This window comes from Plectropomus leopardus, chromosome 20 (assembly GCF_026936395.1).
Source record: "Plectropomus leopardus strain MGB_pleo_1.0 chromosome 20, ASM2693639v1, whole genome shotgun sequence".
In the NCBI taxonomy this organism is placed as follows: domain Eukaryota; kingdom Metazoa; phylum Chordata; class Actinopteri; order Perciformes; family Serranidae; genus Plectropomus; species Plectropomus leopardus.
This window is the reverse complement of record NC_142195.1, coordinates 28,940,913-28,955,338: the sequence shown is the minus strand read 5'-3', so window position 1 is coordinate 28,955,338 and position 14,426 is coordinate 28,940,913. Positions and strand designations below refer to the sequence as shown.

The window sequence follows — 14,426 nt, the reverse complement described above, 5'->3', positions numbered from 1 at the left end:
CAAAAGTTTGAAGTGAAATTTCTTCGTTTGAAATCCAAATTTCATGAATGAGTTTCACCTTGTCCATGTAGCATTTTTTATTTATTTAACCCAGAGTATAAAACAGTAAATAACTGACACACATTGTAAAACAAATAAATTTAGCAAAAAAAACACTGAATCCACTAAAGACTTGAGAATCAGCTCTCGTCTACAGGTGACGTGTCGGTGTCGGTCTGTTTGGCCGCGACGACATGCAGAACATCAGAGGTTCAACATGATGAGTCTCTACCGCAAAACTTCAAAATATACAGATTTTAGAGCAGAGCACCAAAAATAAGTCGATTCAGTCGTCAGATGTTCAGAGAGGAATGTCTGCAGATGGCACGCTAACAAAAAATAATACGCAGCCATTCACTTTCAGCTTGGTGTTGTCGTTTTTAGAGCGTATTTGAGGTCTTCCAAAACTTACGTTGCAAATCAGCCATAACTTTTTTTTGTGCTACTGCAGCATGTGGTGTTTGATTTTACGGTCAGAGGCTGATCGATGTTTTGACTGGGGCGTGTGAGCGTACTGAGTATCGAGCCGTGTTCAGCCTTCCCACGGAGGGCTGCGCCGTCCGTCCACATCCGTCTCCACGTGGTACAGCATGTCGGCCAGAGTGTGTTCGATCACGGCGCCCCAGCCCATGTCGCTCATCTGAGATGGAGAAAAGATACTAAAATTACCGCCTCGTCGTCGTATGTCTCCGTAAACCTGTTCAGGTTTAAATCCATGTCTGTGAAAACGTGGACGCTTCACAAACACAACATCTCTGCAATCAGCAGTTTAGTGTCACCAACTCAACATCTGACCAAAAGTCTCCATTTTTATTCCTGAGATATGGCGCCGAGTGACAGACAGAAAACAATGTCGCCACAACGAAGTTGACATTTGGATAAAAAATTGTAGTTCTTCATCATTTTATCCTATCAAAACTTTGCCTGAAATTTTGTCACACTTGATGAATTGTCCAGTTATGGCTTAAAACATGTTTTGTGAGGTCACAGTGACCTTTTAATCACCAAACTGTAATCAGTTCATGCTTTAGTTGTAATGAACGTTTGTGCCAAATTTGAGGAAACTCCATCAAGACCTTTTTCAGCTATGCTTTCACAAAAATGAGAAGGATGCAAGGTCACAGTGACCTTTGATCACTAAAATGTCGTCAGTTCATCCTTGAGTACAAGTGAACGTTTGTGCTAAATTTGAAGAAATTCCCTCACAGCTTTCTTGAGATATCTTGTTAACAAGAAAGAGACAGATGAGGTCTCCCTGACCTTGACCTTTGACTTCTAACCACTAAAATCAAACCAATTCATCATAGAGTCCAAATGGACGTTTGTGCCAAATTTGATGAAAATTCCTTCAAGGGATTTTGAGGTAGTCTGTTTACAAGAAGGACACAATGTCACAGTGGGCTATTAGCCATGACCACCAAAATAAAATCAGTTTATCCTTGAGTCAAAGGGGATGTTTGTGTCAAATTTTTAAAAAATCCCTCAAGGTGTTCCTTAAGGTGTTCCTTAAGATATGACGTTGACAAGAATCAGACAAAGGAGTGCACAGCAACCTTTGACCACCAAAAACCAATCAATTCACCGTCAAGTCAAAGTGGACGTTTGTACTAAATTGGACAAATTCCCTCTAGGTGTTCTTGAGACAGTCAGAGTCACAATGGCCTACACCTCTAACCACCAAATCAAATCAGTCACAGTGACCTTGGACCTATGACCACCAAAATCGAATTATTCCATTGTTGAGTGTAAGCAAATGTTTGTGCCAAATTTGTAAAACTCCCTCAAGGCGCTCTTGAGTTATCGCGTTCAAAAAAACGAGACAGATGAGTTCACAGTGACCTACACCTTTGACCACCAAAATCTTATCAACTCACGGTTCAAACAGATGTTTGTGCCAAATTTGTAAAAAAAAGAAAAAAAAGAAAAAATTAGATGGAGTTTCCTGAGATATCAGGTTCCAGAGTGGTGCAGAGTCACAAGAGCAACCACAGTGGATTAATCAAACAACAGCAGATGTGATTTTTACAGAAACCCTCACCGGCTGGTACTTGAGGTCCTTCGGAGGGTGTTTGAAATGTGGCCCAAAATTAACTGACACCTGAAAAGAGAGTGAGAATGTAAAGTTTAGCACACTAAAAATAATTAATACAAAAAAATCGAAACACAACACGCGTACTGACCGTGCAGCTCTTGTAGAGTGAGATGGCGGGAAAGTACATGCCTTCAAACAGGTGTTCAAAGGCGACACCTTGGCTCACTCCGTTTTTATAGAAGATCATCTGGAAAACAGCATCCACGAGTTTACAGCAGCGAGCAGCACCATTTTTTTTTTTACTGGATTTTGTTTTGAAAGGTTTTCTCACCCTGCTGGGGCTCATTGACTTCAAGCTTTTTTCTGCTTTGTCCACATAGTCCTTTTCCTCAAAGTACAGGTAGCTCTTGAACTTAATAAGAGCCTGAAAAGAGAGAGCGGATTCAACAGGTCAAAAATGAAGTTGTGTAAGTTTGAGAATTTTATAAAAATAAAAACAGAAATAATCTCCATCCATACAAACACGTCAGGAAACGCGTATCACATGACCATTCACGTACACTGGATTTTTTTTGTGCATTAGCAGCTGCATTTTCCAAATCTTTTTTTGTATTTGTGGAGGGTATGTTATACTTACTGATTACACATTTACAAAAGATCAACTAAGCTAAATAAGCTACATTTCTCTCTCTTTTTTTTTTTTTAGAAATGATAAATCTTTTCATTGTACTTATTTCTGTTTTTTCTCCATTTTTAAAATGTCACCAGCAAAAGTTACACACCTTAAAACTCAGTGTGTGTGCAGCTTCAGTGTGTGTGCAGCTTCAGTGTGTGTGCAGATTCAGTGTGTGTGCAGATTCAGTGTGTGTGCAGCCTCAGTGTGTGTGCAGATTCAGTGTGTGTGTGCAGATTCAGTGTGTGTGCAGCCTCAGTGTGTGTGTGCAGATTCAGTGTGTGTGCAGATTCAGTGTGTGTGCAGCCTCAGTGTGTGTGCAGCCTCAGTGTGTGTGCAGATTCAGTGTGTGTGCAGATTCAGTGTGTGTGCAGATTCAGTGTGTGTGCAGCCTCAGTGTGTGTGCAGATTCAGTGTGTGTGCAGCCTCAGTGTGTGTGTGCAGATTCAGTGTGTGTGCAGCCTCAGTGTGTGTGCAGATTCAGTGTGTGTGCAGACTCAGTGTGTGTGCAGATTCAGTGTGTGTGCAGCCTCAGTGTGTGTGCAGATTCAGTGTGTGTGCAGCCTCAGTGTGTGTGCAGATTCAGTGTGTGTGCAGCTTCAGTGTGTGTGCAGCCTCAGTGTGTGCAGATTCAGTGTGTGTGCAGATTCAGTGTGTGTGCAGCCTCAGTGTGTGTGTGCAGACTCAGTGTGTGTGCAGATTCAGTGTGTGTGTGCAGACTCAGTGTGTGTGCAGCTTCAGTGTCAGTGCAGCTTTGGTGTGAGTGTCACGGTGTTTCGGGTGTTACCTTGTCCTTGTACGTGTCCGGCAGAGCCTTGGCGGTCTCTGTATTGTCAGGCAGCTCGATGAAGAAGCCCAGCGTGTCTCCCTGGCCGTAGGCCGAGGAGTAATGCTTTCCTATCGACTGGTGGAAGCGCGTGCCCTTCTTGCTGCGCCACGAGTAGCTGAACTTGTCGTAACCCAGAGGCGCCTGAAGGTTGCCTAAAATAGATCACAGCATTTCAAGAATGATCCTAAAAAGTCCTTAAGTGCTTTATTTTCAGCTATTAAAATCAAAAACACAACTGAAAACCGATTTCTCTCTATCTCTCTATCATGTTCAGAGCTAAAAACCATCTATTATCTAATAATATCAAAAAAGGTTGTTTCATATGAAAGAAAGTTTACATGATTTGAGAGGAATGTGTGTGTTCAGGAAACAGTTAGTGAGGTTTCATGCAAAGTATCTTTCTGAGTGTAAAAAGTTTCGTGTAAGAGAGGAGCCCCACTGACCGAGCGGTTGAGACCAGCCGAGCCGAGCCGCCGTCTCTGCAGGCATGTCATCGACCGTGACCTCAAAGTACCACGAGCCTTTCCGCACGCCGTGCGAGGCTCGCACCATGGAGTAGCCCTTCTCCCCGGTCACAGTCAGGCGGTCGTCAGAGATCTTCAGCTGAGGCGCTGCAGCGTGAACATGAGTTTGTCTTGTGTTCATCATATAAACGTGACAAAAAGTAACTTTCTTATTTAACCCCTTGAAATTTCTTTGAAAAACACCAGACAAAAAGCAATCAGCAACTTGGCAAGAAATGTCCCATAAATTGGTATAAATTAGTAGATTTAAAATTGTTTTTAAAAAAAGCTAGGGAAAAATGTCCAGGAAACTATAATTATCATAATAAGATATTTAAAATGATTTTACAGAATTATTATTATTTTTAGCTTTTTTTAAAGGTTATTTCAGGCTTTTATTTTCTTTTTTTTCACATTTCCTTTTTGTTTGTTTGTTTGGTGTTTCAAAAGTATAAAACTGAGATTCACCTATAAAAAATTGAATGCACGAATATCTAGTGGAAAGTTCAAGTCTTCTTCATTTATTTGTAAATTAATTAAAACACGGGACAAAAGGCAGGTGGAAGCTTCGCAGGAAATGTACCATAAATGACAAAAAAAAAAGTAGATTTAAAAACGCATAATTTTTTCAGGTCATTTCTTGCTCTTCTTTTTTTTCACTCTGTTTCTGTTTGTTTGGTGTCTTTTTTATTATTTTTTTTACTTATTTCTTACTAATTTTTTTGTTGTTGCTAACTGCCTTCCTCCCATGTTTTGGAAAGAAATTAAGCTAAATTTGCAAAGGTTTCAAAGGGTTACGGTTAAACAACTTGTACCTCTGTCGTGTAGGGCCAGCAGCACCCTCTCGTACAGACAGGCCCTGTACAGATCACCAGGAATGGGTTTTCCGGCCCAGCAGTCCAGTTCCAGCTTCTCCGGATCCGGAGCGTGAGGATCCGGCTCTGCCAGGATGTAACGGTACCCGTCTTTGTTAAACGGGTGCTCCAAGGGGTAACCGTGAGGAGGCAGGCGCTGGGCCGAGAACAGAGGGTCGCTGCGGTAAAGGAGGAAGAAGAATTCTTTATTTTCATGTGCGTTATGCAGAGAAACTGTCCTCTACATGTGATCCATCCTCTGCAGAGCAGTGAGCAGCTGCGTGCAGCTGTAAAGTGCTTTACAGAGCAATAAAACATAATAAAAGATACAGATTTATTATAAAGAGGTGCAAAGATAATAAGATAATTTAGGGGAAAAGGAGCACAAGCTGAGTGAGTAAGTTGGGTAAGTTTGCGTTTAGGAAGGAAGGAAATATACTGTCCAGAGCGGCCTTTTTCATAGACGACACAGGAGGTCGCGTAGAGTGAAATAACGCGAGCATTCACAGCCGTGCTAAATAGCTACGCATGAGTCACACGACAAACTATCAACGCCGCCTCTCATTATTTTACAATATATAAACAACATTTTCAAACGTGAACAAATACAAAAACGTGACAATTTTTCCACTCTGTTTTCTGGGCTTCTTGTTGTCTTTGATTTATACTATCCTGTAAATGTTGTTGTATTTATTAACACGTTTGACCGCTCTGAGCGATAAAACACAACACGTCTTCTTTGTAGCGTCCTTATCGTTTCCACATTACAGTTTGAAAGCTCATGAACATAATAAAGTGCTCCGACATCTTTAAATTTAAACTGCAACACTCAACACTGTGTGTGTGTGTGTGTGTGTGTGTGTGTGTGTGTGTGTGTGTGTGTGTGTGTGTTTCTATACCTTCTGGTTCTCTTAGTGGCTCCTGCAGCTGTGCCTTCCTGCTGCTGCTGCTGTTTACGTTTGGCCCCTCTTCCTTTTCCGGGGCCAGGAGCCAAAGCACCTTCAAAATAACACAAGACAGATTACACTCCTGAGTGTTAAAATATGCATGCATGCATGCACGCGCGCACACACACACACACACACACACACACACACACACACACACACACACACACACACACACACACACACACACACACACACACACACACAAAGATTCGCACACAAAGTAAAAGCAGGTTATTTAGCGTTTGGTGAACACGGGGAAACAGCAGGCACAAAAAAGGCAGCAATTAGTTGGCGTGGCATTTTCCAAACACTATCAGCCTCTTGAATGTGACCCACATTGCTCTATTTCTGCTCTCCCTTCACTGGAATAACATCAGTTAGATGGAAAATCAAACTCTTTATATACAGACGAGAAAAAAATGTTTAAAAATGTAAACAGCAAAGCACTGTTTGCCTTTTGGAAAGCTTATAACTCAAATGATAGTGTTTGTTTCTCCATCGTGTCTGAAAAACTATATCAAGTCAACTAGTTCAGATATTAAAACGTGCAAATATTCCACAAAACGTGGAAAAAAGCGACAGGGTTGGCAGGTGTGGTTCTGCAGAAAGTATAAAGTTTTCAGTGTTTTGAGCACCACAGGCCGAGCACCATCTAGTTTAATTACATTAGAGAGAAGACAGACATCTCTGCGGCCGATATCTCAAACACTCTGCAGCTCACACCAAAACAGTGAGCGCAAAAATATGTATTTTTGATTTTGGGTGACACGTTTATATGAGAACGGCCCTAATAAAAATGTAAAAGTTGTGGGGGTTTTTAAACTTTGCATTAATATGATAACATCGTGAGAACGATCCTCGTGTACGCAGATCTGCAAAAACAACTAAACCGCTGTAATATTCACTGAAGGGCCAGAAGCTGGTGGTGTAACTTTGTAATGACACACCACAGAAGAAGACCACGTGCACGCTTTAAATGCGGCCGTGACGTCACCGTTCTCACGGGATCTGCACAGAAGCGGTGGCGTTTCCAAAATATTACACTCTGGTACCTGATTTCTAAAGTCCCAGAAACGCTGTTGTCGTGTGAATCAAAGGTCAAATTGAAACAAACGTTTCATGCAGGAAAAGTTGCCGTATAAATGGTCCCTACGTCAATATGTTAACTTGTACATTTTATGAGATCTTGAAAATATGTTATTTTGTGCCTAATTTGATGCATGTTTTTAAGATGTTTAGTTTTATTCTAAGATAGAAAAGCCCAAACAGGGACAGAGGCTGCAAATCAGCCTTGGATAGAAGCCTGTTATGCATCACATCAGTAACTGGTTTTCGACTGTTTGCCGCATCATTTTTAAAAATCCTGGAGAAGAGTGACTGCACTTGTTATTTCAATGCACCAGTATTTTCACGCTACATTTGTTTTCAATAATTTCTGTTTGTGTATTTTTTTTAAATAATTTGTGCAAATTAACCCCTCTCTAACCCCTGTTGGCTGCATCGTCGCTGTCAAATAAACTAAGAAATAAAAATAAAATATGTCTCTCTTTGAAAATCTTCAAAAATCCCATCATGTTTTCCAACTACAAACTACAACTTTGCATTTTAACCTTCAAACTCACATTTAACAGAATTCAGTGAGTATTTGGATGATGATCTGACCACAAAAATTACAAATGGAGGCGAGAGGATGAGGCTAATCAGCATTGGATGAAAGCCGATGGCAAATCAAAAATGGCACTCGGCTCTCACACATGTCGCCATTCGGAGAGTCGAGTGTCATTTCAGGAGATTTTTAGGGGATTTCAGAGCCCGACAGCAGCAAGCCAGAGACGAGGAAGCTACGTTCACCGATCAAAGCTTTAGGGAGGGGGTGCAGAGAGCAGACAGGAGGGTGGGGGTGGGGGTTTGGATGAAGTTGTCCGCAAGATGCTTTTTGAGAAAACCTCAGGGCCAACTTCTATCCAGACACACAAAAAACACACCGATCAGCTCCAGATGCCAAAATACCAACAAATATTCACCTGAGAAAGAAGATCCACCTGGAACACAATGAACAAAATCGCCATGGTCACCACTTTTAACACGCTCCGACTCTCAGCTTTAGCGGCGTTTATAAACGGGACGGTGATGTCAGACATTACCTGCACATGGCTTTTGTTGATACAGAATGATGACATGTGACATGTTTATTTTTCAGTTTAGATTCGGGTTTTTATTCTTACCGTTGAGTCCTCCGGCAGCGGGAGCGGCAGTGGTCTGTTTCTGTGTGTCGTACGACGGTCCGATGTTTCCCAGGTCCTGCAGAACAGAAACACAAACTCAAATTAGACTTCAGATATAAAAAAACACGCAAAACTCACAAACAAACATCGGCAACATTTTCGGTATAATTTCAGAAATTCTTGATTCAAGAATTGAGCCTGAGCCACAAGCTGTTACTTTTAATATTTCTGAGACATCAGACAACTTAACAACACTTTTGTCAGCTAAGAAGTGCTTGCTGACGCAGTGGAGGGGTGGAAGCTTCCCTAACGTATATTATATTCACTGATGATATCGTCAGTGCTCCTGAGCCGGAGAGGATCAGATTTATTAGAAACGAGCAGATGAAATTATTTGATGCCATCTTGGAATCTTTTTTATTCAATATTTGGAGAAAACAACAACAGTGTGATGCCATTTGATTATTTTTTGTCGAGGTTGGGTGGGTTGTGCATTTTGTTTGTTGTTTTGTTTGTTTCTCTTTTTTATTATCATTGTTTATTTTCATATTTTAATAGAGAAGAGTGGTGTCTGAACTCGTTATTTCAGTGCACTAACATTTTCACGCTACAGTTGTTTTCAATCATTTCTGTTTGTGTATATTTTTTAATAATTTGTGCAAATTAACCCCTCTCAATAAAATGCTTTAAACAAACATCTTTCTGTTTCTGCAGCTGAGCCGTGAGTACCTGATCCAACAGGCCAAATTTGGGGTACTCCTCCTCTAGGTCTTTGCTGCCGGGGTCGGGGTGTTCCTTCACCAGGAAGACGTCTCGCTCTTTACTCTGGAAAAAAAAGCACGTCACAAAACTTTTACTATGTAATTACATTAAAAGCATTACATTTTTTTAATCTGTAAATTTCCTTCATAAAGGGGTCAAAAGTTTGGGGCTTTAAAAAACTGCAGATAACGGAGATTCAAAGCATTTGAAGAACTGGACAGAATCGACTGAGAATGATGTTCAATATTCAGCTGTCTGTTCCCTTTAAAACCATTTAGAGTTTGACCGAGGTTCAGAGGGACGTTTGGGGAGACACACTGGATATCAAACAAAACATATTGATCATATTTTTAACCTTTTATTTATTTTTGAAGATTTTTTTATTCTTGTTATTCTTGTTCTTGTTCCTGTTTGTTGTAGCTGTTGCTGTCTTTACGTTGTCCTGCTGTCGTTATGTGAATTTTGCCAAATCTTGCAAAAGGACTGCAGGTGAATATTAGCCTGATGGCACACTGGCACATCTACAGAAATGCTGATTAATGTGTTGTTCGTATAATAAATAAATGAAATGATTGTATCATATGAAGTTGCTGTGAGCTGTAAATTCACCACTTTTTAGCACAAGTAAGCAGATAACATTATCAGGGAGCCTGACGGGAAAATCTTCTCTTCCTCTGGGCAGCAGCATCACGGTGAAGAGTGCTCACTCTGCAGCTAAATCTGGGGACGAATATGCCTCCACTGCACACAGACGGACAAAAAAATAACAAAACAAAAACAAAAAAGGCCTGTTTGACTTGAGGGAATCTCAGCCGTCTACAACTGATGTTTCAAATTTCGGGCTTTCAGTGGGCGGCCCTACAGAGATCCTGCAATACCACCGCAACAAAGATCCTTCATTAAACCGGCTTTGCTTTTTTACACAGAGACCAGCATGTCATCGCCCATCTAATATTTTGGAAAACGTGCCGGAAACCCAGAGTGAAGAGCTGTGAAGGGCATGACGGGTCACACAGCTTCTGCCTGTAGTTTGGCATATGTTTGGCATTATTTTTGCACATACATTTTGTGTTCTTTGTATTGTTTTTTCATTATATTTTTAAATTGCTTCTATATTTTTATCTTTTACACTTTTTCAATTCAATGTTTTTATTCTTCCTTTATGTTAATTTTTTTACACAATAACACCAAGTCAATGTAAATGCACTTGGTAATAAAACCAGATTCTGCTCTGATTCGGATTATAAACGTATGAAATGGAAACAATCTTTACTCGGAGAGTAAAGAGCGTCTGGACCTAAATGTCTCCCCACTGCTGCTGGCTACACGTCACACCCGTCCAGTCCTGCTGGCTCACACGTTTTACACACACTTCACGGCGTTACCATCGTCTTCACGATGTTGTTGGGCCAGGTGAGCTTCCCCGGTCTCTGACGAGTTGTCATGCACTCCCAGTACTTGTCAATGAAGGGGATGATATCCTGCAGAGAGAAATTCATAAAGACAAAAATACTTCGATGAGTGATTTAGTAATCACAACTCTTTATGGGGGATTATTCTTTATTTAATATTCACTTGTCTCACTGACTATAATTGGTTGATTTTTTTTAACCTGGGACAATTTCTGATTTCAGAAGACTTTCTGTTGTCCTTTTATCTTTTTTCTTCTTTTTTTAATAGAAGAAGAAGAGAACTGTGTGACATTTCTATTCTGTATATTCCAATTCTGACCCATAAAAATAAAAAAATGCCTGTTTTTTTTTGTTTGTTTTTTTTTTTTTGCATTTTTGCAATTTTTTGATAGCAGAAAATGAGAATTGCGTGGCATTTTTATTTAGCATATTCCACTATGAACCCCAAAATTACTGAAAAATCTTATGCTCGCCTTGTCTTTGGAGAACATCGTTTTTGGGTGTTCGTCTTGCGTTCTGGACCGCCATGTCAGGTTAGCGAGCGCTGTGAGACACATCTCCTTCAAGTCTACAACGCAGAAAGTATCACTGGTTGGTCAAAGATTTAAAGTGCAGAAAGAAAGTATGACGAAGCTTGAATTCACTATTTTGTTAATTTTCGGTATTTGGTCACAAACAGGGCACCTACTTGCTTGTTTCCTGAGGAAGTACGTGTTGCCGCTGTGATGGCACACGTTACAGTGGAACACGTAATTGGTCATGAAGGGAAGACAGGTCCTGAAGAGAAAGATAATAATAATAATATTAATACAATTTAACAAATAAAACTGAACACAATTAACACAACAGAGGGATCATTAAAAAAGTAAATTAAAACAAAAGTACACACACATATATACATATGTGTGTATGTGTGTTTATTAGTCTGACTAAATAGTAATTTATATTTATTAAAATAAATAATTTGTAAATTATATACTTGTATATTGTATATTGTGTATACTAATCAATTGCATTAAAATAAAATAATTAATAAAAAAATAATAAAGCAAATAATGACAATCAAATTAAAACTGATACAACAGAGGGATCATGAAAAATAAAAACTTAAATTAAACTACATTAAATTAATTAAACTAAATTAAAACAGTTTACATTTTATTTTATTTTTTTTAACTCCGTCTTCCAACAATAATAAAAACAATAATAATTGACAGGACTTATATAGTGCTTTTCTAGGTACTCAGAGACACTTTATATGAAATGCAAAAACAAACAAACAAACAAAAAACAGATAAAAATACAAAATAAAGAATATAAAATACTGCCAGAAGCTTACATGAGATGGAAAAACAAATGCAAAGATCAAAATTCAAACACAAAATATCAAGGAGATAGAGAGAAGATTGAATTATGAAAAATATAATTACTGTATTGTCTCGCAACAGCTGATATTTAAATAAGCGTACATACGCGGTGTCGATGCCAAACGTGTCCGCAGTGAACCACTTCATGCACAAGGCACACTGCAGCTCCACCTCTCCCAGCTGCCTCCCGCTCTCCTCGTCTCCAGATCCCGTCAGAGCATCAGCCGCCTCCGAGCCTTCGCCGGCTGTTTCCTGTGAGGAACAAAGTCTGCTTGTAAAAACAGCGAGTGTATCGCACGCAATAAAAGGAAACACACACGTACAAAGAAAATAAGTAAAATACAATAATTTCTAACAATTTTACCATTCCCTCTTTGCCATTTGATGATTCGGTATCCATGCTGGTGGGCAGCTCACCGAATGCAGCATCCCTGAAAGTCAACAGAAACATTAATCAGATATTAACCCAAAAAGATACGAATGGTGAGTTCATATTAACTGGTACAAAGAACAGAATAAATCCTTAAAGGTGAAAAAAAACACAAAACATCAAACTACACCAGTTCTGATTTAACTTTACACAACCTGATGCCTGTCAAAAGCATTTAACCCTTTAAAACCTGACCCCAGTGGTTTGATTTCTTTCGAAAACATGGTACAAAACAGGCAATGAGCAACTTTGAAAAAATTGTGCAAATTGAAAGATGTGACTAGATTTAGATCTTTTATCTTTATAGGCTGGGGGAAATATCCAGAATGCAGTAATTATAATTGTAAATTTAAATTTTTAAAGCCCTTTTCAGGTCATTTTAAAAATTTTTTTTTATCTATTTTGCTGTTTTGTTCTACTTTTTAGCTAATTTTTTTGCAACTACTAATTTCTTATTAATTTCTGGATCGTTTCTTACACATTGCCCTTTGCTCATGTTTAAAAAGTTCTGACTTACGTCTTTCTATCTTTAATTGGTTTATTCTTTGTCTTAAATATTTTTATGTTTGTCACTTTTGTTGTCTGGATCATGTTTTTGTCCTCTGTATGAACTGCTGTTTTTTTCTTTAGTTCTTGATATTTTTGGTACTACAAATGTAAATTAGCAGTCCTGCTAACTCTGACATATTTACATTTGTATTTTATACTGATGTTCATTAATATGCTGTCCCTTTTATATTTGCATTAAATAAATGTCTTAATTTATTTTTTTATCAGCATTTTTACGAGTTTAATGAGCAAAACTAATAACATACAAAAAATGGTTATATATATATGTATATAGTATAAAATTAAAGTATATACATATATAAATACTTTAATTTTATCCTGATATATATATATATATATATATATATATATATATATATATATATATATATATATATATTCTATATCATAAAATAAAATAGAATATGATAGTTAACTTAAAAATAAAGCATATATACGCAATAAAATAGTATACAATTAATAGAACACAGGAATCATAAAAAATAAACATATTTAAATATATATATATATATATATATATATATATATATATATATATAGAGAGAGAGAGAGAGAGAGAGAGAGAGAGAGAGAGAGAAGAAAAAAGAAAAAGACAAAGAAAAAACTAACAGAAGAAAAATTAAAAGTCTTTTTTGTTATTCTATTTTTTCCCGCTTTTATGGTGGGTTGACGACGATGTTTTGCGCTATAATTTGAACGTTGTTCTTCCTCCTGAGATAAATTGTGCTAAATAAACAAAGATTTATTTACTTAAAATTCACATTATTCAGACGCGGTCCGTCCTGCGGGGTTAATTAACACGTAAGAGACGATCAGAGGGACACATGAAGTAATTGATGCTCGGAGGACTTCATACCTGTGCCGGCAGAGAGGCAAACATTAAACATTAATCTGATTTTTGGGTGTTTTTGTTGACAAAGAGCAGCTGAGCTCTAACGGTTTACGGCTAACGTTAGCTAGCCTGTTTGCTAACACCGTTTAAAGCCGAAAACGAGCGGAAATAAACTCTATATTTCCGCGTATGATCGGAAACATCGTGTACACATTTGTGACGGTAAAATAAAGCTGGCATGAGGCCGACATACCCGTCTGCGGGCTCCGGTTCGGTGGTAGCAGCGCTGCCCGCCTCCGCTTCAGACGCCATCTTTCAAATCAATGAAAACAAAAAAAACTGTTTCTGCTTCCGGGTCAGAGCTGCGGCTCAGCAGCGACACCGCAGGAGGACAGCGGAACTGCAGCTGAGCGCCGGGCTGGAAATCTAACAATAATCTGCAAAAAAGTGACCCAACTTCTGCTAAATAATTAATAAGACAGACCATTTTACACCTGGATATTTAAATACTGAAATATGAACCAGATTTAGTGGCTATTATTCTTAGGATACTACTACTACTACTATAAATAATAATAATATATATAAAGTGTTTTAATTTTATATATGTATAAATAATTATTTAATTAAATATAATCTACTCTAAACCAGGAACAGTCCCACTGAGATTCAGATGCTCTTTTCCAAAGAAGTCATGACCAAGATTGCAGTAATAACAACAACAACAACAACAATAACAATAACAACAACAACAATAATAACAACAACAACAATAATAATAATAATTCCATTATTATACATATATTCATAAATCCTATATTATAATGAATATAAATTATATATTGTATAAATTCTCTATAAAAAATACAAATATAAATTTATCAGCTAACTTTTATTTCTAACTATTTAATTATCCCTCTGTTGTATTAATTGTGTTAATTTGTTTTC

The 14,426-nt window shown here is 38.2% G+C and overlaps 1 protein-coding gene across 2 annotated transcripts; it reads right to left on the bottom strand.

Annotated features, from left to right (window-relative positions):
• Positions 1 to 59: 59 nt before the first annotated feature.
• ash2l (ash2 like, histone lysine methyltransferase complex subunit) lies at positions 60 to 13,818 on the bottom strand. Of its 2 annotated transcripts, XM_088070880.1 has the most exons (17): positions 13,732 to 13,818; positions 12,011 to 12,077; positions 11,753 to 11,898; positions 10,968 to 11,056; positions 10,753 to 10,847; positions 10,253 to 10,348; positions 8,835 to 8,930; positions 8,106 to 8,181; positions 7,905 to 7,922; positions 5,830 to 5,929; positions 4,892 to 5,109; positions 4,017 to 4,184; positions 3,532 to 3,725; positions 2,403 to 2,495; positions 2,220 to 2,318; positions 2,078 to 2,137; positions 60 to 679 (listed from the first exon to the last, which is right to left on the bottom strand). In XM_088070880.1, exons 1-17 carry the CDS (start codon positions 13,788 to 13,790, stop codon positions 572 to 574), a joined length of 1,782 nt encoding a protein of 593 aa, XP_087927006.1. In that variant the 5' UTR covers positions 13,791 to 13,818; the 3' UTR covers positions 60 to 571. The 2 variants fall into 2 exon arrangements, with proteins under 2 accessions (XP_087927006.1, XP_087927007.1); XM_088070881.1 differs by lacking the exon at positions 7,905 to 7,922.
• Between the last annotated feature and the right edge of the window lie 608 nt (positions 13,819 to 14,426).

Excerpts from the sequence above, each read along its gene's own strand:
- ash2l (XM_088070880.1), bottom strand. The coding sequence starts at position 13,790 with ATGGCGTCTGAAGCGGAGGCGGGCAGCGCTGCTACCACCGAACCGGAG. Across the intron at positions 2,138-2,219 it reads CACTCTACAAGAGCTGCACG|GTGTCAGTTAATTTTGGGCC; the intron begins GTCAGTACGCGT and ends CTCTCTTTTCAG. Across the intron at positions 680-2,077 it reads AGGACCTCAAGTACCAGCCG|ATGAGCGACATGGGCTGGGG; the intron begins GTGAGGGTTTCT and ends TCTCCATCTCAG.